Source organism: Vombatus ursinus, unplaced genomic scaffold (genome assembly GCF_900497805.2).
Source record: "Vombatus ursinus unplaced genomic scaffold, bare-nosed wombat genome assembly UNPS02014768.1, whole genome shotgun sequence".
In the NCBI taxonomy this organism is placed as follows: domain Eukaryota; kingdom Metazoa; phylum Chordata; class Mammalia; order Diprotodontia; family Vombatidae; genus Vombatus; species Vombatus ursinus.
Window position 1 is genome coordinate 21,033,098 of NW_020954546.1, and position 26,773 is coordinate 21,059,870.

At 39.3% G+C, this 26,773-nt stretch overlaps 1 protein-coding gene across 2 annotated transcripts in view; it reads left to right on the forward strand.

The window, feature by feature from the left end:
* Positions 1–212: 212 nt before the first annotated feature.
* Positions 213–26,773, forward strand: part of ALDH3A2 (aldehyde dehydrogenase 3 family member A2) — a 49,981-nt gene continuing 23,420 nt past the window's right edge. For both annotated transcript variants that reach the window (XM_027861671.1, XM_027861672.1), the window contains exons 1-5: positions 213–403; positions 1,327–1,558; positions 3,319–3,404; positions 6,788–6,996; positions 24,775–24,892. In XM_027861671.1, the coding sequence (XP_027717472.1) occupies positions 251–403; positions 1,327–1,558; positions 3,319–3,404; positions 6,788–6,996; positions 24,775–24,892 (798 nt within the window). In that variant the 5' untranslated portion in view covers positions 213–250. The remainder of the gene's footprint in view (positions 404–1,326; positions 1,559–3,318; positions 3,405–6,787; positions 6,997–24,774; positions 24,893–26,773) is intronic.

Sequence of the window (26,773 nt, forward strand, 5' to 3'; positions counted from 1 at the left end):
GCTCCGGGCCTGGCGGTGACTGACGCCCAGGAGCCGCGGAGCCCGCCCTTCCCTCGCACCTGCCGCCCCGGGCCCCGCCCCCTCAGGGGCTGCCCGCCGAGTTTGAGGTGGAGCGCGGGGGCAGAAGGGGGAGGGGACCGGAGAGGGCTCGCCCCGGCCAGGAGCGCCCCGCCCCCGGCCCGGCCTCGGCCCTGACGCCGGCCTCGCCGGGCGTCCGCCGTCCGGCTCTAGTCTCGTGCAGGGCGGCGCCATGGAGCAGCTGGTGTTGCGGGCCCGGGCGGCCTTCCAGACGGGCCGCTCGAGGCCTCTGTCGTTCCGCCTGCAGCAGCTGCGGGCCTTGCAGAGGATGGTGCAGGAGTGCCAGAAGGAGATCCTGGGGGCGCTGGCCCAGGACCTGCACAAGGTGCGCGGGGGGAGGGGCGGGGGGCGCTAGGTAATCCTTTCCCTCGCCCCGCCCCCCGCCGCCGGCTCTGCGGTGCACTGATTTCCGGCTCGGCTCCCCCCCCCCCCCCCCCCCCCCCCAAGTTCAGAACCTTCTGGGACCGTCAGTCGCTGACTTCATCTCGGGGAAGGGAGGAGGGGAGGGAGGAAATCTGCCCTGCGGTAAAATGGGATTGGGGGGGGCCCAATGACAAAGCCGAGACACTCCCCCCCACCCCCACCCCTGCGGAGGGCTGCCCTTCCATCACGTCTCCCTTAGGAGTCCATGCTAGGGAGAGTTGTCCTGTGGCGTACTGGAGAGAGAGCTGGGCCAGGAAGACCTGGGTTCGAGTCTCTTCTCTCTCACCTCCTGGCCAGGTGACCCAGAGCAAGTAGCAGCTCTAGAAGACCAAAGCTGTAGAGCGAATTCCCCAGTCACTTCTTATCCCTATTGAGGATTTCCTAAGAGGGGTCGAGGTCCACAAAGAACCTGCCTTGGACCCAATTACCCTTTAGTAGATGGAGAGAAAAAAGATGTATGAAAAAAGTTATCTAGCGGATTATGGGCAAGTGAAGACACAGCACCCAGGTGCATTGTGAAAGTTCAAAGGGCACTCAGCTCCAAATTTCAGAAGGCCTTTTGTCCCAGTTAACCTTTTGGCCAGTTTATGTAAGTGGTTGGTGTGAGTAGGAGAGAGTTTAGAGAGATTTCAAGGTTAGATGAATTATATGAGCTGGAATGGAATTTAGCAGGGATTTATGAAACAATAAGAAAGTGAGGTAACTCCATCAATCAATAGGGTGGGATTAATTGTCAAGCAGAGCGTATTTCCTGTCTGAGACTTAAAGCTGCCCTTATATCCACTCTGCCACTTTAAGATTGACTATGATTCTATATTGTGATAGAGTGAATTCAACGCATATACTCAAGAAGTTGTAAATGTTCTTGGGGAACTTGACTTTGTACTGGAGAAACTCCCTCAGTGGGTTGCCCCAGAGCCAGCTAAGAAGAATCTCTTGACATTGATGGATGAGGCCTATATCCACGCAGAGCCTCTTGGAGTGGTCTTGATTATTGGGGCTTGGAACTACCCGTTTGTCCTAAATATTCAGCCATTAATAGGAGCCATCGCAGCAGGTATGGTGTCTAATTTACCTTTAATACTTATTCTCTCAAATTAATTTCTTTTAATACTTATTCTCTCAAATTAATTTGCAGATTGAAGATGTAAGTCATTGAATCATTTTCAATGAAGTCGGTTGAATCATTTCTTTCCAGTGATGGTCATTCATGTTTGCCAGCCACTTAGTCTTTGCTTTTCATAAACATTATTTAATCATGTTAGACACTTTAATTAGACATAGTGACTTTCTTAGAAAGCGCTTGGGGAATCCATGCACTGATTCACACCAGTGAGATTTATAAAGGTCTCAAAGGTCAATCCACAGATTAGGACCCAGCAGAACAGAACTGTAGCCAGCTGGCTAGAATCTGAGGCCTGGAGCAAGTCAGTTCTGTTCCTTTGGTATACTAGTTATTGCATTAGACATTGTACCATGCTCTCAAAGTGCTGATGGATCAATGCCGAGAACTTTATGCTTCATTTACATGGTATCTTAACAAACAATCTACGCATTTAGTGTCGGCTAAACCTATTTGTCTGTTTGGTGTTGCTTGAAAATTCCGGGGCAATACAGGAAAATAGAAGGGAAAGGGGATAAGAAAAGGGGGGAGATGGAAGGGAGGGCAGATTGGGGGAAGGGAGTTTTCAGAATGCAGCTGTCCTGGGGTGGGGGGAGGGTCCAGATGAAATTTGGAACTCAAAATGTAGTGGAAGTGAATATTGAAAACTAAACATAAATAAATTAATAAAAAGAAAGATTTAAAAAAAAGAAAATTCCAGGGTAAGGGGGAAAGTTCAAGATCATGGAGGATAGCTTCAGAAAAGGAGATTAGGCAAAAGATGTTCACTAACATCCCTTCTGTCTCTGACAGGCTGAATGTACAAAGAGGGTTAATTGGGAATTTATTAGAATATACGCGCAGTGAGTGTTAAAAAAATGATGAAAGGGCAGCTAGATGGTGCAGTGGATAGAGCACCAGCACTGAAGTCAGAAGGACCAGAGTTCAAATTTGGCCTCAGACCAAACACTTGACACTTACTAGCTGTGTGACCCTGGGCAAGTCACTTAACCCCAATTGCCTAAAAAAAAATTTTTTTTAATTTTAAAAAAATTATGAAATATGAGTTCATATCTGGCCTCAGACCAGACACTTGACACTTACTAGCTGTGTGACCCTGGGCAAGTCAATTACCTTTAAAAAAATTTTTTTTGTAAATTAAAAAAAAATGATGAAAAGGCTCGAAGAGCAGAAACATGTTACCTGTCTCGAAAGTGCTCATTACTGCACCTGAGACCTCTCTGCAGCCATTTTAGAAATGCTATCTATACAGTTAGATTAAGCAGACAGAAAAGCTGAACTAGGATTAGTGAACCCACAGCTGACGAAAAGCATAGAAAGCTGGTTATTCTGAAGAGAGTAGTCAGCTTGTGTCCTGGAGAATTAGAGCTTTTCCTGGAGAGGTGCTGGGGGAGAAGGAACTAGAACATTTCCTTCTCATATGCTTCCTCTCCACTCCTCCCACCTCTGGAACCCCTAACCCAGTCAATAGCTACCCAGCAGTCCAAGGTTGGGAGGGGTCAAGAAAGTAGAAGGGTGAAAGTCATCAAAGCTTGCTTAAGAATTTGTACCATTTCAGAAAGTGAGTTAGTGAATGGAGTAAGTTACCAAAAAGAGGGTTGGAGTATCTGTGCCTCCCAGTTCAACATTGCACTGATAGCTGTTGAAGTTACTCAAGTATTAGATATGATTCATCCACGCTTTGTGTTGTCCAGGAAATGCTGTCATAGTCAAACCATCAGAATTAAGTGAAAAGACAGCCACGCTCTTGGCCAAGATGCTCCCTCAGTATTTAGACAAGGTAAGTATTTCTTCCTTGTTTCTGTTTTTAACACAGATTTATTCACGTTTATTTTCAGATTTTATTAATGCTTTAAGAAAATTATTATCATCTCATCAAAGCCCTCCCTCTCTTGCCTATTTGACAAATAAGTAGAGTTAAGCAAAATTAATCAGTGTATTGTTAGGCCTGGCCAGTCTCTTCCTCATTCAGTGCCTGAGGTGGGATACTCACTTCCTTTCAAGCCTGATGAGGTTGGGATCTAGACCCCAGAAAGGAAAAACCCTGGACTTTCCCACATGGCCAACTCTCTGGTGTTCCCCTGAGGCTAGAATCCCATCAACTGGCCTTTCATTGTGGACCTCCTTATGGACCCAGGCCACTTCTCCATTCTCCCTTATTACCTCATAGACTACTTGGCCACTCCTAGATCCCTCCCATAGTCTTTCTGTATATTGAGGTCCATCTTGTCTCCATTAAGATGTTTAGATTCTTATAATCTAGCCACAGCTCTGATTCTTAAAATCTAGCCAATAGCTTACTAATGTTCAGATTCCTGAAGAGTCTGCCCCATATGACAGATGTTCTAATAAACCTTGTCTTTGACTGAAAGAAAGCTTGGGTTGAATTCTTTCGGGCAGGGCTTGTGTGTTGTAATTTTGGGGTCCCAGCACCCCTGAACCCCTAAACCGCATCAAGCCCACTGAAATCACGATTATTCCCTGGGTCTGGTGATCAACCATCAGTGTTCTGGAAATCTTTTGTGTTTCTTTTAATGCTGTTGTGGTCTCCATGTAAGTTGTTCTGGTTCTGTGTACTTTCCTCTGTATCACATGAGCACATATTTACTCATTTGATTTGTATATAGTGCCAGAAATCAATTCAAAACGCCCTTAAGCCTCAGCATACATTTAAACAGAGAAACTCGAGAACTGGACAAGACCCAGGGCCGCAGAGGGGCACAGCTTCCTGGCTGAGCAGTCTGATCGTTGACACCTTTTCTTTCTATAAGGCAGCTTGATGTTCATGATTTGAGAAGGCTATTGCAACATTTTGTCATTATTCCTTTAGAATGGGTTGTACTATCAACAGCAAACCCCTTTTAAGCACCCAAAGGAATAATCCCTGTCCTTAAGGAGTTATCATTCTAGTAAGAGAGATAGCATGGACATATAGAGAGAGTATATACAAGCTGAATACAAAGTAACCTTAAGAGGTAGGGCACTACCCACTGCAGGTATCAGGAAAGACTTCAGGTGGTACAGGAGTGCCAAACTGAATTTTTAAAACATATTTTGATAACTCCTTTTCAATAGAATTGGTTCCCTTTGCAGTCTCGTATATTTTATGATAAGCTTTTTCCAAGTATTTTTCTGAAAAGGGTTCTATAGCTTTCACTAAACTGCCAAAGGTGTCCCTGACTCACAAAAATGTTAAGAATCCCCAATGTAGAAAGTGGTACAGATGAGGAAATTGAAGCAGACAGGGTGAAGTGATTTGCCCAGGGTCACATAGGTAGTAAGTGTCTGAGGCCAGATTTCCTCTTGCCTTTGTTACTTCCTCTTTTTTTTTTCTTGAAAAAATATTTGTTATATGGGAGGGCTCTCTGGAAGAAGGAGAAGGAGGGATACTGGGAGAAACTGGCCATGTGAAAAATAAAAGATATCAATAAAAATTCATTTTAAGAATTAAAAAAAAAAAAAAAGGAGAAGTAGTGGAGAACTTTCCCAGTCTGAACAGGCCGAGGCTGGATTTCATCTGGCTCTTAGAAATGATCCCGTCGCTCCCTTTGGAGGTGTTGACATGCAGAAACCAGGCTTGGTGAATCACTCTGGTCTTGTCATTTACTGGGATCTAGCTTATCTCAGACTCTGTAGAGGTGATGTCTTTTGAAGAGCTTGCATAGATAAGAAACCTTTCAAAGGCTTGGAGTTGACCTAGGTCCTTAGGACAAGTGATAGGATTCTGTGAGGTTAAACCCTGCTGAACCTCACCTTTTCCCTTCTGGCAATTAAATTCCTTCTCTTCTTCTTTCCCCGCTCCTGGCTTTGACCTTTGACTTTTTCCCTTCCTCTTTCCCTAAACCAATCATAAAATAGGAATTTAGTGTTGATTATATTTTATGGAATAGAGTTTACTGGTTATTTTAAAAGCAGGAAAGTTAAACATCTGGTGTCTTTTTTGAAAGGTGCAAAGCATCATTATTGAGATGTTTTTGCTTTGGGTGTGCGTGTTAGGAGGCATATCCTTATCCCTGGCTTAGAATAACACTAGCCTGGCCTTGCACCTTGCCTGTCCTTTCTTTATGGTTCTCTTCCTTTCATAGCTGTTACCATTTATCTGGAGAATCACTTGATGTTTTTTTTTTGTTTTTTTTCTTCCCATGAGGATAATTCCTACTGGACCTGTAGCGTGCCAGCCATGGGATTTTTCTTCTTACAGTTCTGTAGCTGCGGTAGTGCCCAAGCTGACTTTTTTGGAAATATTTTAAAAAAATCTTGCATTTAATTAGTGCTATTCTCTAGTGGGTTTTTGTCATTGTTGTTGTTAGTTTGTTTTTAAATTAACTCAGTTTTTCAGAGCCCAGCTTTTGGTTTTGGTTTTGTATTAAAATTTTTTTTTTCTGATTAACAAGTATTTATTTTTTTTCCCCTCCCAAGCTCAGCTTGGGGACACAAAACAATTGCCATGCAGTCCACTTTTGCCAGTCCTGTGTAAGCTTTACTGCCACACCGAAACTCCAAAGGACATCTGCCATGAAATAGACCACTAGCCCCTGAGCCAAAGTGGCATTTTCTGTGCTTTGACCCAGGTCAGGTTTTAAAATGTGGTTCCCTTAGAAGAATGACTTCTTTTCTCCATGCCTTCGCATAAAGCACCAGTGCTGTGATGTCTAAATTTCAGGGTCTTAATGAATTTCTTAAAGCAGGTCCTCAGAAATACCAGCCTCTCCCTGGCAAGGTTTGCTGCCTACTTAAGAATCTTCTGACATAGTCGACTCAGTCTTTACTGAACCAGAAACACCCTCTTTTGGGTGAATAAGCAACTGAAATGTTTTAAGAGTATCTGGAATAAGGTCTAGATCTCTTCTTGTGTCAGGAGCCACGTCTTGCTCTTATCTGAATTTGGAGCCTCGTGCTTCAGGTGGCCAGGAAAAATTGGACCCAGATCTTAGTACTGTGGTCCAGGGTGCTTCTACTCACCTCTCCTGTGTCCTGAGTCTTTGTCAGTGACAAGACAGTGACAAGAGTCTGTCTCCTTAGAATTGCTTTTGCAGCAGTGAAACTTAAAATATTTTTTAAAGCCTAAGTAGAATAGGAAGACGTCTGTAAGAATGAATGGATGTGGGAAGCTTATGATCATTTGGTAACCCAATCTTGTTTTGGCTCATTTCTTCCTTTAAGGAGCTATACCATGTTATTAATGGTGGTGTCAAGGAGACCACGGAACTTCTGAAGCAAAGATTTGACCATATTTTCTATACTGGAAGTCCTGGAGTCGGGAAGATTGTCATGGAAGCTGCTGCCAAGCATTTGACCCCTGTGACTCTGGAGCTTGGAGGGAAGAGTCCATGTTACATTGATAAAGATTGTAATATTGATATTGCTTGCAGGTGAGAGTGCCATTCACACTTATTTTCCATCAAGGGGCCTTTATTCCTCTCTCCAAAGTGTCTACTTTGACCCTAGGGCCACTGATCTTAGAATGTCACTGCTTAGTTTTGAATAGTTCACTACATGAGAGTGTCTAGAGTTCAAAAAAGTTTCCTTTTGCAATGTCTTTTAAATGTTTTCCTGGTTTTTAAAAATTAAATATCATTCAGAAGGAACGACAGATGTTGTGTGGTCCACCCTATACTTGAAAAAAAATCCATTCTATAGGATTCTTGACAAGTGGCCATGGAGTCTCCACGTGAAGCCTTGCATTAAAGGGGATTATCTTCCCTCCTGAAACAGAACATTCAAAAGCTTAAATCTGCTTCTTCTACATTTCTGCCCTTTGTTCTTAGGATTAAGCATATTGTGTCTGATTGCTTACCTGTGGCATCTCTCTGCATCCTTAAGGATGCCTATCGTGTTTCCCTTGGCTCTTCCTTGGGTATGATTTCAAGAACCTTTAGCATCCTGGTTGGCTTCCTCCTCACTCTTCAGTGTACCCAGGTTGTTTTTTTCCTACCCCTTTTATTATTTATTTATTTTTAACATTTTTAAAAAAAATTTTGAGTTCTAAATTCTTTTCTTCTCTTCCATCTCTTCTCCACGCATTGAAAAGGCAAGAAATTTGATATCATTATATATGTGAAATCATGCAAAATGTATTTCCTTATTAGCCATGTTACAAAAAAAAAAAAAGAAAAAAAGGCAAGAAAAACAAAGTGAAAAAATTATGCTTCAATCTCCATCAGTTCTTTCTCTGGAGACGAATGGATATTTTCATCATAAGTCCTTCGGAATTGTCTTGGATCATTGTATTGCTTAGACTAGCTAAGGCATTCACAATTGATCATCATACAATATTGCTGTTACTGGGTACAGCAATCTGTTCTGCTCATTTCACTTCGCATCAATTCATATAGGTCTTCCCTGGTTTTTCGTGTCTTCTAGAACAGTAGTACTCCATCACAATCATATGCTGCAGCCTGTTCAGCCGTTTCACAGTTGATGGGCGCCCCCTCAATTTCCAATTCTTTGCCACCCAAAAGAGTTGCTGTAAATATTTTTGTGTATATTGAACCTTTTCCTTTTTCTTTGATCTCTTTGGGATATAGACCTAGTAGTAGTAATATTGGGTCAGAGGGTGTGCACAGTCTTATAGCTCTTTGGGCATAGTTCCAAATTGCTCTCCAGAATAGTTGGATCAGTTCCCAGCTCCATCAGCAGTGCATTAGTGTCCCAGTTTTTCCACATGCCCTCCAACATCCAACATTTCCCTTTTTTGTCGTATTAGCTACTCTGATAGGTGTGAGGTATTACCTCAGAGTTGATTTAATTTGCATTTTTCTAATCAATAGTGACTTAGAGCATTTTTTCATATGACTATAGATAACTTTGATTTCTTCTTCTGAAAGCTGCCTGTTCATTTCCTTTGACCATTTATCAATTGGGAAATAATGACTTATGTTCTTATAAATTTGACTCAGTTGTCTGCATATTTAAGAAATAAGGCCTTTATCAGAGACACATGCTGTAAAATTTTTTCCCCACATTCCTGCCCTCCTTTTAATCTTGGCTGCATTGTTTTTGTTTCTACAAAACCTTTTTAATTGAATGTAATCAGAATTATCCATTTTAATTCCTGTGATCCTCTCTCTCTTGTTTGGTCATAAATTCTTCCTTTATCCATAGATCTGACAGGTAAATTTTTCCATGCTCCTCTAATTTGCTTATGATATCACCCCTGATGTCTAAATCACACACCCATTTTGATCTCATCTTGATATGTGTGAGGTGTTGGTCTGTACCTGGTTTCTGCCAAACTGTTTTCCAGTTTTTCCAGCAGTTTTTGTCAAATAGTTAGTTCTTATCCCAAAAACTTGGATCTTTGGGTTCATCAAACACTAGATTACTATGGTCATTTTAAAAATTAATTTATTTATTTTTAGTTTTCAGCATTCACTTCCATAAGCTTTTGAGTTTTAAATTTTCTCCTCCTCCTCCTCCCCTCCCCTCCTCCCTCCCCAAGATGGCATGCAATCTGATACAGGCTCTACATATACATTCCTATTAAACATATTTTCACATTAGTCATATTGTAAAGAAGAATTAGAACTAATAGGAACCACAAGAAAGAAGAAACAAAATAGAAGGAAAAAAAAGAGCAAATAGTATGTTTTGATCTTCATTCAAACTCCATAGTTTTTTTTCTGGATGTGGATGGTATTTTCCAGCATGAGTCTTTTAGAGATGTCTTAGATCCTTGCATTGCTGAGAAGAGCTAAGTCCATCAAAGTTAGTCATTGCGCAATGTGGCTGTTACTGTGTACAGCGTTCTCCTGGTTCTGCTCACTTCACTCAGCATCAGTCCATACAAGTCTTTCCAGGTTTTTCTGAAGTCAGCCTGCTCATCATTCCTTACAGCACAATAGTATTCCATTACATTCACATATCACAACTTGTTCAGCCATTTCTCAATTGATGGGCATCCCCTCAATTTCCAATTCTTTGCCACCACAGAAAGAGCTGCTATAAATATTCTGGTATATGTGGGTCCTTTTCCCATTTTTATGATCTCTTTGTAATATAGCCCTTGAAGTGCTATTGCTGGGTCAAAGGGTACTGTGGTCATATATGAATGTGTGTTGTGTACTAATCTATTCCACTGACCACCACTCTATTTCTTAATCAGCACTAGATTGTTTTGATAATTACCAGTTTGTAATACAGTTTATGATCTGATACCACTAAGGCACCTTTTTTTTCTTCCCTTGATATTCTTGACCTTTTGTTCTTCCAGGTGAATTTTGTTATTTCTTCTAGCTCTATGAAATAATTTTTTGGTAGTTTGTTTGGTATGGCACCAAATATGTAAGTTAATTCAGGTAAAATTATCATTTGTATTTTATTGACTCAGCATACTCATGAGCAATTGATATTTCTCCAGTTGTTTAGATCTGACTTTCTTTGTGTGAATAGTGTTTTGTAATTGTGTTCATATAGTTCCTGGATTTGTCTTGGCATATAGAACCCCAGGTATTTTATGTTATCTGTAGTTATCTTAGATGGAATTTTTCTTTCTATCTCTTGCTGCTGAACTTTGTTGGTAATAGATAGAAATGCTGATGACTTATGTGGGTAGGTATTTTATACCCTACAACTTTGCTCAAGTTATTGTTTCGACTAGTTTTTTAGTTAATTCTCTAGGTTTTTCTAAGTATACCATCATATCATCGGCAAAGAGTGATAGTTTTGTTTCCTCATTGCCTGTGTTAATTCCTTCAGTTTCTTTTTCCTTTCTAATTTCTATAGCTAGCATTTCTAGAACAATATTGAATAATAATGGTGATAATCCTTGCTTCAGCTCTGATCATATTGGGAAAGCTTCCAACTCATCCCTATTACAGATAATGCTTGCTGATGATTTTAGATAGATACTACTTATCATTTTAAGGAAAGCTTCATTTGTCCCTATGCTCTCTAGTATTTTTATTAGGAGTGGGTGTTGTATTTTGTCAAGTGCTTTTTCTCCATTTCTTGAGGTAACCATATAATTTCTGTTTTGTTTTGTTTTTGTGTTTATTTTTGTTTTATTTTGCTCTTTGGTGAGTCCATTGGGGTTAACTGACATGCCCAGGGTCATACAGCTAGTAAGTGCCAAGTGTCTGAGGCTGGATTTGAACTAAGATCTTAGAGATCAGCCAATTGAATTCTGAATGTTTGGTTCTTTATGAATTTCCTCTTGAATACAGGGCCTCAAGTAATAAGGACTGAATACATATTTGTCAAATGGCATTTCTGTCCTAACTCTTCTTTTTTTTTTTTTGCTTTTTTTTTTGTTTTGTTTTGTTTTGTTTTTGGTGAGGCAGTTGGGGTTAAATGACTTGCCCAGGGTCACACAGCTAGTAAGTATCCAGTGTCTGAGGCTAGATTTGAAATTGGGTCTTCCTGACTCCAAGGCCAGAGCTCTGTCCACTGCGCAACCTAGCTGTCCCTATTGGTTTTGTTGTTGATACGGTCAGTTATGCTGATAGTTTTTCTAACACTGAACCAGCTGTGTGCATTCTTGGCATAAATCCCACCTGGTCAATGTATAGGATCCTTGTGATGCAGTGCTAATATCCTTGCAAGTATTCTAATTAAAATTTTTGCATCAGTGTTCATTAGGGAAATTGGTCTATACTGTAGTTTTCTTTCTCTGTTTTTTCTCTTCCTGATTTAGATATCAGCACCATATTTGTGTCATAAAGAAGAATTTGGTAGGACTCCTTTGCCTTTTTTTCCAAATAGTTTATATAATATTGGAATTTATTATTCTTTGAATGTTTAGTAGAGTTCACTCATGAATCCATCTGATCTTGGGCTTGTTCAGTTTCTTTTTCTAAGATAGGGTTATTTAAATATTCTGTTTCCTCTTCTGTTGCTCTGGGCATTTTATATTTTTGTAAATATTCATTTCATTTAGATTGTCAGATTTATTGGCATATAATTGGCAAAATAACTTCTAATAAATGCTTTAATTTCATCTTTACTGATGATGCATTCACCTTTTTTCAGTTTTGATATTGGTAATTTGGCTTTCCTCCTTTTTAAAAATCAAATTAACCAGTTTATTTATCTTATTGTTTTTTCTCCCTAAAATCAGCTTCTAGTTTTATTTATTAGTTTAAGTTTTTTAAACTTTCAATTTTATTAATCTTTCCTTTGACTTTCACTATTTACAATTTGGTGTTTAATTGGGGATTTTTTTTTCTAGTTTCTTTAATTGAGTGCCCTTGCCCAGGTTGTAAAATGTGGTCCCTAGAACTGAACACAATACTTGACAGAGATGTGGTTTGATCCTGGCAGAGTACAGCATGGATATTACCTCCTGTGTTTTAGGTGTTATGCCTGTCATTATATGTTATACTCAAGTCTCAGTGCCCTTTTAAGCCTTAATAGCTTAAAACAGATGGCAAGTTTATCAGATGTGGATACCACACAAAGCTGGGAAGGAGAACAAACATGCTGGTGGAAAAAATCCACATCCAAAGAGGTTTGGACAAGCTTTAATGAGGAGCTAATTTAATCTTTAATCACTTAAAACAGCAGGGAGACTTTTGGGACACCCTGTATAGTCATAAGAGCACATTAACTGTGTGACCCACCATGCTCTTCTGGCATTTCATATTGAATAGGCAGTCTGCTTGCCCCACCTCTCTTCCCACCAGATCTTTTTCAGGAGTAGCGGGCACGGATTGTCTTTTGTCTTTCTTTGTATCCTCAGAGCTTAGCACCTAGGACATAGTAAGTGCATAATAAATGCTTGTTGATTGACTATCTCTCATTGTTTTTGTGAAGTTGATTTTTGAACCTCAATATAATAGTACCTATTAATAAATTAGCCCATCATTTAGTTCGTACCCCCTTTTCGATGCTGTCTTTTTCCATTAGTATTTGTTCTCCTTCCTAGCTTTGTATGATATGCAAGTTTGATAAGCATGCTATCTGCTTAAAATCATTAATCAAAATGTTAAATAAAACCCTTATTTTTATTCAACGCCCCCAAATTGCACCCAAGACTCCTGGATCATTCCAGCGCCTCCCGGGGGGTGATATCATGCACTTTGGGAACCTAAGCCTTCACCATCTTACTTCATTTGAGCTCTGGTGTTCTTGATAGTCTACTCAAGGGGCTATCACCCTTTTGCATTTATTCTCATTGTCTGCCTTCTCTTCATCTTTGCCTGTCTTTTTAAAAAAATGTAAGTTGGTTGGTGAGTTCCCTGTGGATCTGCATTGGTCTCTAGGCAGCACCTCCTTTCTTTTTCATTGGAATTATGTCTGTTTATATTTTCAACATGGCTTTCATTAGACTTCCCATAACTATTGAAACTGACTTTGCTTAGAATTTTAGGCTGTGAGGTCTTACTTCTTTTTTCTCTGAACCATTTGAAATGTCTTCTCCCCAGATTTAGGGTATGGGTCAGACTATGCCTGGATTTCCTCTCCTCTGTCACTAATCTTAGGAGGTCAGGAATATTGCCCTTTCACACAGCCAAACCACCCACACTCCCATTGCTCCCACTTCTCTTTCAGTAATAAATGTCTCCTGACTGATCCTAGTCAGGTCAGGTCCAGAAGAGTAGTTCCCCTCATCACCTCCTCCATATTCCTTTTTATTGAACCATATCCCATCCTACTGTAATATCTGTCATGATTAATAAAAATTCATTCCTCCCTCTATTGATGTACATTTAACCTCTCTTCCTCTCTGTCTCTGTCTCTGTCTCTCTCTCTCTCTCACTCACACACACACCCTACCCCTACTCACCTGCTGACAAATATTCTCATCATATATCTGAACAGAGTTGTCTTCCTTTAAGATCCTAAAGACGTCCTGGGATTCCTGCTTGATAATTGTGCATTAGCCCCTACTGTTACGGGACATTGAGAATTTGCATCTGATCTGATGTCCAAAGGAAATAAGTGGTTGATCCTTGATGCTGATGTTTTGGGGTGGAGGTGGTGAGTCTTATCTCTAAGCAAGGTCAGTGTTGAATGGGTTGACTGGTGAGATACTTAGCTTGATCTAATCAATTTAGGAGTCCCTGTTGTAAGTCACATCCTCTTTCCTGTGGCATTTCTGTTCCTTTGAGCATTGAACAATATAATAACAATAATATCCTGTCAAATTCTATGTCCCCTTCTGATTTCTTTTTCTTTTTTGTGCTTTATTGGGTTTTGTTATACTTGTTATCTTTGTGTAGTCATAGTGTCATAGTATTATTCTGATCATGCTCTTCTCACTGCATCATTTCATTAAGTCTTTAAAAATTTCTGTGTCTTCTTCATATTTGTCATTTGTTGTGGCAAATAATAATATTCCATTATGCTGATAAACCATAATTCAGCCATGCCCGAGTCATTGCATCTTTTAAATGAACATTCAGAAGCCACAATTCCTAATTGAATAAATGTTCTTCTCTGGTGCACCCTCCTTCCCCTTGATTTTTCATTTAAATCATCACTCTCTTCTCTGTTTGGTCAGGAATAGAGTCAAGTACTTTGAACAAGAAAAAGAAGTGGGCCTTTAATGTGTAGCATTTGGATTTTGTCTTCCACTCTTGTTCTGGAGTCTTCTTTGGAAAATTTTCCGGCTTTAACCCTCTTCCTGAGGGCATTTCATAAAGGTAGAAATGGGCCCCTTACTGATTATGTAAGCTTGCAAATCTTTCTCTTACAAGGTGCTGACTTCTGGGGTGTGGATTCTTTTGTTTTCCTGTGTCCCTTTTTCCAGGCTAGTAATTGTGCAGTTGAGTAAAGTAGCTCTTTGGGGTGTGGTTTGGCTGTCTAATCTGAAATTGTGTTTTTGCTTCCTCCTCGCCACAAAAGGCATCCCTTTGGCTCACTTTTGTCTCTCCAAACTTTCAGAAGTGCATAACAGCACAGGTCAGTTTCTATAGAAGAGCGGATTAGGTAGGAACAGACCACACCCCCAGAATACCAGCCTGATCTGTGGGGCCCAGAGAGGACCGAGGCCCTGCTGCACTTGAAGGAGCCTTGGACAGAAGAGGTTCGCATCATTGTGGTGTAGTTCTGCTGCCTTGTTGGCTAAAAAAGCCATTTCTCTGGGGCTTCATGTCATGCTCTGCCCACCTGCCAAAGTAAAACTGTACTATGCTGTACTTTGTAGGGAGTGAAGGGAAAGCCTGGGCCAGGGCTCAAGAGGGCAGCAGGTTTGCATGAAAAAAGTCAATAGGGAAGATCATCTCTAAGGTTTTTAAAAAAGAAGCCATTAGATTCTTTACTTACTGGCAGAGCTAGAGGTATGTGAGCATCTGTGTATGATTTACATGCCAAATGTGAATTACCTGGCTCACAGTGAGCCAGTGGTTGGACTGTCCTTAGCCTGAGTGGGGTATCCAGTGGTCACATTAGGCTCAGGATCATACTTTGTCATGTAGCCCAGTGATGTCAGATTAAAATAGAAACACATATTGACTTAGAAAACCACAAATTAGCATTATCTCTATTGTAGTATATTTTTAGTTATTTTGTTAACCATTTCCCAGTTACATTTTAAAGGGGTTTTGAGTTTAACCCCTCTGATATAAACCACCTCCATTATTGAATTGGATCAGGAAGGAAAGTAGGAAACAGAGTAGAGAAATGAAATAGCTTCTAGTACCTTCTAATTTGGGTCTTTACAGCTTAGCTTCATTATTTGAAATACAGACTTTTAGAATATCAGGGTCTGTGTTCAAATGAAAATATAAAAATCTTACATGTTAGGAACAGCTTACTTAAAAAATACTTACACATATAAATAGCTGGCCTGAGGTGGGGGGAGGGGGTGTCCCCCTCAGACATAGCTTGACAAGTCACTGAAATCCCACTGACGCTGCCCAGCAGACCCCTAGGTCATGATCATGAGAGAAGCATTCTCCAGTATGCCAAGGAGCCAGCAGTCACTGGTTTTGTAGTGAGTGAGGCACAGCCCCTGAGCCATCAACAATCTTCTGTCTTGCTTTTTGCCAGGCAGCCAGCATGGCTGCTCAAATAGAACTGCATTTGATGTGGGTTAGTCCTAATGTGAGACTGGCCCTTTTGATGTGGGAACCTAATCATCTCTTTGTTTCTTTTTCTTTTTTCTCTTTCGTTCTTTCTTCTTCTTCTTTTTTTTTTTTTGGTGAGGCAGTCAGGGTGAAGTGTTACACAGCTAGTTAAGTGTCTGAGGCCGGATTTGAACTCAGGTCCTCCTGATTCCGGGGCCAGTGCTCTATCCTCTGTGCTACCTAACTGCCCCATCTCTTTGTTTCAAAGGGAAAATTTAGGCCAAGTTCCAAAAAAGGATTTTGAAAACATAAGCTTTTTGTCATTTGGGGATTCCCTGGATGCAGCAGACACATTTTCCAAAAACATTTTTAATAATTTTTTCCCAATTGCATGTAAAAACAATTTTTAACATTCATTTTTAAAAATTTTGAGTTCCAAATTATCTCCTTGTCTCCCTTCCCCCCCTCCCAGCACAGTAAGCAATTTGATGCAGGTTATACTTATGCAATCATGCAAAATATATTTCTCTATTAGTCATGTTATAGAAGAAAACACATTCACTCTCCCCGCTATTCCCCCCCAATAAAGAAAATGAAAAATAGTATGCTTCGATCTGCATTCAGATGCCATCAGTTCTTTCTGTGGATATGGATAGCATTTTTTCATCATGAGTCCTTTGGAATTGTCTTGAATCATTGTATTGCTAAGAATAGCTAAGTCATTCACAGTTGATCATCATACAAGATTGCTGTTATTGTGTATAATGTTCTGGTAATGCTCACTTTACTTTGTATCAGTTCATATAAGTCTTTCTAGATTTTTCTGAAATTATGATGCTCATCATTTCTTATACTGCAATAGTATTCCATCACAATCATATACCACAACTTGTTCAGCCATTCCCCAATTGATGAACATCCCTTCGAGTTCCAGTTCTTTGCCACCACAAAAAGAGGTGCTATAAATATTTTTGTTCATATAAGTCTTTTTTCTCTTTTTTTGGATCTTGGATCTCTTTGGGATAGAGACCTAGCAGTGGTGTTGCTAGGTCAAAGGGTATGTATAGTTTTATAGCCCTTTGGGCATAGTTCTAAATTACTCTCAGAATGGTTGGATCAGTTCACAGCTGTACCAACAGTGCATTAGTGTCCCAGTTTTCCCACATCCCCTCCAATATTTTTCATTTTTCTCTTCTCTCATATTAGCCAATCTGATATATGTGAGGTGGTACCTCAAAGTTGTTTTAATTTGCATTTCTCTAATCAATAGTGGTTTAGAGCATTTTTTCATATGACTGTTTGATAGCTTTGACTTTTTCCGTCTGAAACTGCCTGTTCATCTCCTTCGACCATTTATCAATTGAGGAGTGATGACTTACAGTCTTATAAATTTGACTCAGTTCTCTGTATATTTGAGAAATGAGGCCTGTATCAGAGATACTTGCTGGAAAAAATTTTTCCCAACTCTCTGCTTTCCTTCTAATCTTGGCTGCATTGTTTTTCTTTGCAAAACCTTTTTAATTTAATGTAATCAAAATTATCCATTTAATCTTATACTGGTCTCTAGTTTGATCTTAAATCCTTCCCTTATCCGTGAATCTGACAGGTAAACTATCCCAGGCTCCCCTAATTTACCCATTGTATCATCCTTTATGTTGAAATCGTATGCCCATTTTAATCTTATCTTGGTACATGATGTGACATGTTAGTCCATACCTGGTTTCTGCCAAACTGCTTTCCAGTTTTCCCAGAAGTTTTTGTCAAATAGTGAGTTCTTATCCCAAAAGCTTGGATTTTGGGGTTTATCACGCAATAGATTACTATGTTCATTTACAACTGTGTATTGTGTACCTAATCTATTCCACTGACCCACCACACATGTCTTAGTCAGTACCAGATTGTTTTGATGATTACCACTTTGTAATACAGTTTGTGATCTGATACTCCTAAGCCACCTTCCTTCACATTTTTTCAAATTAATTCCCTTGATATTCTTGACCTTTTGTTCTTCTAGATGAATTTTGTTATTATTTCTTCTAGCTCTATAAAATAGTTTTTTGGTAGTTTGATTCATAATTAGTAATTACATCACTATGTAAATTAATTTTGGTAGAATTGTAATTTTTATTATATTGGCTTAGCCTACCTGTGAGTAATTGATATTTCTCCAGTTCTTTAGATCTGACTTTATTTATGTGAAAAGTGTTTTGTAATTGTGTTCATGTAGTTCCTGGGTTTATCTTGGCAGGTAGAACCCCAAGTATTTTATAATGTCTAGAGTTATTTTAAATGAAATTTCTCTATCACTTGCTGCTGAATTTTGTTGGTAATATATAGAAATGCTTGTGATTTTTATGGACTTGTTTTATATCCTATAGCTTTGCTAAAGTTATTAATTATTTTAGTTGATTCTGTAGGATTCTCTAAGTATACTATCATATCATTTGCAAAGAGTGATAGTTTTGTTTCCTCATTGCCTGTGCTAATTCCTTCAATTTCTTTTTCTTGTCTCATTGCTATAGCTAACATTTCCAGTACAATATTGAATAATAGTGATGGTAATGGATGTCCTTGCTTCAACTCTGATCTTATTGGAAAAGCTTCTAGGTTAATCCAATTACAGGTAGTGCTTACTGATGATCTTAGGTAGACAAGACTTCTCATTTTAAGGAAAACTTCATTTATTCCCATGATCTCTAGTGTTTTTAAGAGGAATGGATGTTGTATTTTGTCAAAAGCCTTTTCTGCATCTGTTGAGATAATCATATGATCTCTGTTGGTTTTGTTGTTGATATGTCACATGTTATTGTGTGGTACGGGCGACCACCCTAAATAAAACCTGAGTCGAAATCAGAGTGCAGAAAGAGTTTTATTCTTTCTCATGAGAAAGGGCACAGCCCTCATCATTCAAGTGACAGTCAGGGGAGTGCCAGGTCTGTTAATGGAGAACAAAGTTTTATGACTAAACTAATGCGATACCCCCTCCCCATTCCTGAACCCTTCTTCCCATTGACTGCGTTTCGGGGTGCACAATCTAAACTGCTGTCGAAGCTGCTTTCTAAGACCCTTATTTGGAAATATTTGCCTAGAGACAAAGAATCAGGAGGACTTCTGATAACCGTTTAGAAGTTCTGCCTAGAGACTGATAAGCAGGAAACCTCTGGCGGTTAGGCTAGCAGTCTTTCGCAATGTTTATCTTGCTAGAGGAAATGGAACACAGATCAGCTCTTGCTTCTTTGGGAGTACAAAGGGAATTTATGAGTTTTAGTACTGAGGAAACTTCATCTGTCTCACTCAGTATTGATATGCTGATAGTTTTCCTAATATTGAACTAGTCCTGCATTCCTGACATAAATCCTAACTGGTCATAGTTATATGGATCCTTGTGGTACAGTGCTAATCTCCTTGCAAATATTCCAATTAAAATTTTTGCGTCAGTGTTCATTAGGGAAATTGATGTATTCTGTATTTTTCTTTCTCTATTTTTGCTCTTTCTGGTTTAGTTATCAGCACCATATTTGTATCACAAAGAGGAATTTGGTAGGACTCCTTCTTTGCCTTTTTTCCAAATAGTTTTATATAGTATTGGAATTAATCATTCTTTTTTTTTTTCAGCCAAAGACAAGGTTTATTAGAAAATCCGTCATATTGGGCAGGCTCTTAAGGAATCTAAGCATTTGTATAGCTAAGGCAAGGGGGCCAGATTTTAAGAATCTCATCAGTGGCCAGATTTGAAGCATCTGAGCATCTTAATGGAGACAAGATGGCCCTTATATACAGAAAGACTGTGGGAGAGATCTAGTAGTGGCCAAGTAGTCTACAAGGGACTGTGAGACAATAGAATGCCAGGAACGTGGACCACATGGCCAAGGGAGAATGGAGCCTAGCTAGGATTAAGGGTGAGAAGTGGCCAGGGGCCATAGGGAGGTAAGGCAATGGAGGACTAGGCTAGGTTAAGGGTAACAGAGAATTGGGAGATTGGGTGTAGCCACAGTGAAAGGCCAGTTGATAGGATTATAGCCTCAGGCAAGATTTAGCCCTGTGGGAAAGTTTAGGGTTTTTCCTTTTTGGGGTCCAGATCCATCCTCATAATTCCCCCCTCAATCATTCTTTAAATGTTTGGTAGAGTTCACTTGTGAATCCATCTGACCCTGGGTATTCTTTCTTAGGGAGTTCATTGATGGCTTATTCAATTTCTTTTTCTGATTTGGGATTACGTATTCTATTTCCTCTTCTGCTAATCTGAGCAATTTATATTTTTGTAAATATTCATCCATTTCACTTAGATTGTCAGATTTATTGGCATATAATTGGGCAAAATAGCTCCTAATAATTGCTTTAATTTCTTCATTTGTGGTGAATTCACCCTTTTCATTTTTGATACTGGTAATTTGGTTTTCTTCTTTTTTTTTTTTTTAAATCAAATTAACCAATGGTTTATCTATTTTATTTTATTTTTCATAAAACCAGCTCCTAGTTTTATTTATTCAATTGTTTTCTTATATTCACTTTTATTAATCTCTCCTTTGATTTGCACCATTTCCAGTTTGGTACTTAATTAGGGATTTTCAGTTTGTTCATTTTCTAGTTTTTTTAGTTTCATGCCCAATTCATTGATCTGCTCTTTCACTATTTTATTTATGTAAGTATTTAGAGATCTAAATTTTCCCCTAAGTATTGCTTTGGCTGTATCCCATAAATTTTGGTATGTTGTCTTGTCATTCTCTTTAATGAAATTATTATTTCTATAATTTGTCCTTTGACCCTCTCATTCTTTAGGATTAGATTGTTTAGTTTTCAATTAATTTTTAATCTACCTTTTCATGGGCCTTTATTGAATGTCATTTTTATTGCATTATGATCTGGAAATGATGTATTTAATATTTCTGTTATCTGCATTTGGTTGTGAGGTTTTTGTGCCCTAATACCTGGTCAATTTTTTGTGTAGGTGCTATGTACAACTGAAAAAGGTATCAATTCTTTTCTATTCCCATTCACTTTTCTTAAGAGATCTATCAAATCTAACTTTTCTAAAATTCTATTACTTCCTTAATTTCTTCTTTATTTTGTGGTTAGATTTATCTAGTTCTGAGAGGGGAAAGTTGAGGTCCCCCACTACTATAGTTTTACTATTCCTTACTATAACTCATTTAACTTCTTTAAAAATTTGGATGAACCATTTGATGGATATATGTTTAGTATTGATATTACTTCATTGTCTGTGGTAACCTTTTAGCAAGATGTAATTTTCTTCCTTATCTCTTTTAATTAGATCTATTTTTGCTTTTGCTTTGAAATCATGATTGCTACCTCTACTTCTTTTACTTAAGCTGAAGCACAATAGATTCTGCTCTGACCCCTTACCTTTACTCTGTATGTGTGTCTCTACTTCAAATGTTTTTCTTGTAAACAACATATTGTAGTATTCTACTTTTCAATACACTCTGCTATCCACTTCCATTTTATGGATGATATTATCCCATTAACATTTATGATTACTGTGTGTTTTCCTCCATTTTATTTTTCCTGTTTATCCTTTCTCTCTCTCTCCTTCCCTCCCTCTCTCCCTCCCTCTCTCTCACCGCTTTGACCCTGTCCCTCCTCACAAATGTTTGCCTTCTGACTCCTGCCTCCCCCAATCTCCCCTCCCTTTTATCAGTCCTACCCCCCTTCTCTTATCCTTCTTCCCACCTACTTCCCTATAGGGTAAGATATATTTCTATACACAGCTGAGCATATATTTTGTTCCCTCTTTGGGTCATTTCCGATTAGAGTAAGGTTCAAGCATTGCCCACCACTCCCCCATCTTCCCCTCCACTGTAATAATTCTTTTGCACCTCTTTTATGTGAGATACCCCATTCCACCTCTCCTTTCCCTCTTCTCTAAGTGTGTCCCTGTTTCTCACCGCTTACTTTTGGTTTTTTTGGGTATCATCCCATCATAGTCAACTCATACCCATGCCCTCTGTCTATGTACACTCTTTCTAACTGCCCTAATAGTGATAAAGCTGTTAAGAGTTACAAGAATCATCTTCCTGTATAGGGATGTAAACAGTTTAACCTTATTGAATCCCTTGTTTTCTCTTTCCTGTTCACCTTTTTATGCTTCTTTGAATGTTATATTTGAAAATCAGATTTTCTGTTCAGCTGTAGTGTTTTTATCGGAAGTGCTTGAAAGTCCTCTATTTCATTAATATCCATTTTTCTCCCTGAAGGATTATACTCATTTTCACTGGGTAGGTGATTCTTAGTTATAATCGTAGCTCATTTGCCTTCTGGAATATTTTATTTCAAGCTGTCTGATCCTTTAATGTAGAAGCTGCTAAATTCTGTGTAATCCTGACCGTGGCTCCACAATATTTGAATTACTTCTTTCTGGCTGCTTGCGGTACTTTCTCCTTGACTTGAGAGTTCTGGAATTTGGCTATAATATTCTATAATATAATATAATATAATATAATATAATATAATATAATAATATAATAATTTTGGAATCTCTTTGAGGAGATGATAGGTGGATTCTTTCTGTTTCCATTTTACCCTCTGTTTCTAGGATATCAGGGCAGTTTTCTTTAATAATTTCTTGAAAGATGCTGTCCAGGCTCTCTTTTTTGGTCATGACTTTCAAGTAGTCCAGTAATTCTTTCCTTGATCTCTTTTCCAGGTCAGTTGTTTTTCCAATGAGATATTTCACATTTTTTTTTTGTATTTTTTTTCATTCTTTTGATTTTGTTTTATTGTTTCTTGATGTTTCATGGAGTCATTAGTTTGCACTCGCCCAATTCTAATTTCTTCAGTGAGCTTTTGTACTTCCTTTCCATTTGGCCAATTCTACTTTTTAAGGAGTTGTTTTCTTATTTTTTTTTAATTTTTTATTAATTTATTTTGATTTATCAACAATCACTTCCATATGCTTTTGAGTTTAAAATTTTTCTCCCCCTTCCTCCCTACCACCCTTCCCCCCTACCACCCTTCCCAAGATGATGCACAATCTGATATAGGCTATATATATACATTCCTATTAAACATATTTTCACATTAGTGATGTTGTAAGTAAAACTTAGAACCAATAGGAAGAACCATCAGAAAGAGGAAACAAAACTCAACAGAAGAGGAAAAAAAATAGCAATTCAACTTCCATAGTTCTTTCTTTGGATGTGGATAGCATTTTCCATCATGAGGCCTTTGGAGATTTCTAAGATGCTTGTATTGCTGGGCAGGGTTAAGTTTATCAATATTAATCATCGCACAACGTGGCTGTTATTGTGTACAATGTTCTCTTGGTTCTGCTCACTTCACTCAGCATCAAACCATACAAGTCTTTCCAGGTTTTTCTGAAATCAGCCTGTTCATCATTTCTTATAGCACAATAGTATTCCATCACATTCATATACCACAACTTGCTGGGCCATTCCCCCATTGGTGGGCATCCTCTCAGTTTCCAATTCTTTGCCACCACAAAAAGAGCTGCTATGAATATTTTTGTACATGTGGGTCCTTTTCTCATTTGTATGATCTCTTTGGGATATGGCCCTAGAAGTGCTATTGCTAGGTCAAAGGGTATGCACATTTTTATAGCCCTTTGGGCATAGTTCCAAATTGCTCTCCAGAATGGTTGGGTCATTTCACAACTTCACCAACAATGCATTAGTGTGCCAGTTTTCCTACATCTTCTCCTGCATTTATCATTTTCCTGTTTTGTCATGTTGGCCAATCTGATAGGTGTGATGTGGTACCTCAGAGTAGTTTTGATTTGCATTTCTCTAATCAATAGTGATTTAGAGCATTTTTTCATGTGACTATAGATGGCTTTAATTTCTTCATCTGAGAACTGCCTGTTCATATCCTTTGACCATTTATCAGTTGGGGAATGACTTGTATTCTTATAGATTTGACTTAATTCTCTATATATTTAAGGAGTTGTTTTCTTCAGTAAATTTTTGTATATCTTTTTCCATTTTTTGTGCATCCTTTATCAAGCTGTTGACTCTTTTTTTCATGATTCTCATGCGTCACTCTTTTTTCTTTTCCCAATTTTTCTTACACCTTTCTTATTTGATTTTTTTTAAATCCTTTTTGAGCTTTCCCAGGAATTCTTTTTCGGTCCTGAGACCAATTCACATTTTTCTTTGTGGCTTTGCACGTGGGTGTTTTGACATTGTTGTCCTTTTCTGAGTTTATGCTTTGATGTGCCCTGTCACAATAGTAACTTTCCATGGTCAAGTTCTTTTCTTTCTTTCTTTCTTTTTTGTTCTCGTTTTTCTAGCCTATTTCTTTACTTAACTGTGTTAAAGTTGGGTTCTCCTCTTGGGGTGGAGGAGGCAGTCTCCCAAGCTTCAAGTTTTTCATGCTCTGTTTTCAGAACTAATTCTGGGGACCTATACGTTTTGAGTTCTTCCAAGGTGGTGTGATCTAAGGAGAGGCACGGTCACTGCTCTCCTGGTCTGTGAGCAACCACAAGTACTGGTTTCTGTCTTGCAGCTGTGGTTAGGATCCCGCTTTCCTGTGACTGTGTGCTCTAGTATGCTAGTGTTTCTCCTCACCCTGAGTCTGCAACCCAGATCTGAGTATGACCCAGATCTCTTGCACCCAGTGCCAGCGAAGTATCCTTTGTAATCTCCTTCTGACCAATTGTCCAGCCCCCTTCCTATCTATGGGCTTAGAACTCTAGGAGTCTCTGCTGTTGATTCATTTGGCCCCAAGGCCTGCACGGATGTGCTGAGACAGGAGCTGTTGCTGGCACCCAGTGAGGCCTGCGCTGGACTGTGCTCCACTCTCACCTCAGTGAGACAGACCTTTCCTGGCGACCTTCGAAGTTGTCTTGGACTGGAAAATTGTTTCACCCTGTCCTTTTGTAGGTTCTACCACTCCAGAATTTGTTTTGAATGTTATTTTAAAGTTTTTTGGAAGGGAATTTGGGAGTGCTTAGGCGAGTTCCTGTCTTATTCCACCATCTTCCATGCGGGTATATTTTATGATGCTGAAATTATTGGCAGCTGTTTCCATTAACAGGGATAATTGAGAATTGTCTCCATTCTGTGATAAGGCACAGAGTCTAGTTGTAAAGGAGAGATTATTTGATCAGTACTATATTTCTTCTTCCTTGTGGCAATTTATGAACAAATTCCTTGAATAACAACAAGAAACCAACAGAGGGTGATTTGAATATAGTTATCTCATCTTGTCCCTTGTTTTCTTCAGACGTATCACCTGGGGGAAGTATATGAACTGTGGTCAGACCTGCATTGCTCCAGACTATGTTCTCTGTGAGCCGTCCCTCCAGAGTCAGATTGTGGAGAGGATAAAGGAAACTGTGAAGGTGAGTGAAGACTCAGTATTATCAGAGAATTTCTCACTTGGCCATTTGCATAAGATAAACGTGTCATATAACTAGCCATAGCTTCGGTGTTAATGGTTAATCTACAGATTCCAGCTATATCCTCCATGTTTATTGACCCATTTATTATTTTACCTGATGTAGATCTCTCTTCCCCTTTCTGTTATCTGCTCTCTGATGTGTAAATCATTACCTTCCCTTCTGCCCTCTAAAATTCCATTGTTTACATCTGGTTTATGTAACCAAAATCTGTAGACTATAGCATGAGACTACTACTCAGGGCCCACTGGTTTTTATATGGTGAGTCTGTGCTGTGATATATGACACATGTATGTATATGTGTGTGTATATAATAAACCAGTTTTTGCATGTCTCTGTGTGTTGATAAATATTATTGGCAGCAGTGCCTCTTAACAAATCCTTGGATGATTTCTGTCATATCAGTCTGTTGAACAGAATGGGGGGTGTAGGGTGGGCAGGATGATGAGAAAGGGTTATCCTAATGTTCTGCTTTCCTGTCTTGGTCTCAGTGATTACTCACCCCATTTGAACAATTCCAATGAAAGATTGTCAAATAGTGGTCATTGCCATCTAGCTAACAGAAACAACCTGACAATTTAACTTTTTTGGCGGGGGGTGGGGGCTGAATTAAGTTATCAGTCCATTAGAGCTCAATCTATTGTAATTCCCTTATTAGTAATATTATTGGGCCGGTGATTGGTGAGCACATGTTATTATGTAGATAGCAAACTGTCAGACTAACTCACATGTGTGAGCCAGCGATTACCAAACCCTTTGGAATTTATCCTAGTTGTCTGATAGTGGTCACTCTCTCAAAGTAACAAATCACACTTAATGCAGTACCCCAAGGGTTGGTGGTTTTGCTCCTGTGGGCACTCCCCATACAGGTGCAGAGTGCAGCCCTCTATACCTGAGTAGAAGGTCTTTATGAGTTACTGTGACTGAAACATCCCTTGCTTTGCAGCCAACCTGGGGCCAAGCTTTTCCACACTGAACCTTTGACAGCTGACTTAGCCTCCCTGCATAAAGAGGCCTTCCTAGGGCGTGTGAGCCCGTCCTGTTGGTGTACTGAATCCTTGTCTCCCACACGACACAGAGGTGTAGCCTTTACTTAGCTGTGTGTCATTTATTTATTAAAGTGAATTAAAAATACTAGAGAATTTTGAGAAATTTGGTGACAACTCTTAAGATCTTTTGAGAGACCCTGACATGTCATGAAACTGGGATAGGGAACCACAGATGTAAACACAGTCTGTCTCAGGAAGCATAATCAGTTATGTGCAGAATACTGGACCTGTCACTCTGGAGAGTTCATGTATTAATTATTCAGGAGATATTTGGAATTTGCCTTGCCACTGAAGAAACCAAAGGGCGTTCTCTTGACAGGAAGATCATCATGAGTAAAGGCAGGGATGAGGGAATTAATAGGGAATGAGAGGGGATGCTGAGGAGACTGACCTAGCTGGAAAGGAGAGCTCATGTTAGAGGGGACCATGTGAAGATGGCATTCGATGGGAAAGTTATGGTGTCCTCCGAATATTGTTTGGACTTTATGTGATAGGTAATATAGGGAACTTGTGGGTTCCTGATTTGGGAATGAAAGTGACATTTCAGGAAGAGGAATCTCATCTGGTAGCAGAGTTCAAGATAAACCATAGACAGAAGCTGTTGGGATGCTGTTGAGTAATCTGAGCCTAAATTGCTGAAGGCCTGGCCTAGGTGGTTATGGAGCCGGAGAGGAGGGAGCAAATGACTTCACCAAACAAGTTTCATCTCCTTTGTAGCTTCAGGAGTCACTTCTATGTGAATCGTTCCCAACATCTCCCCAGTTTCAGTCTTATA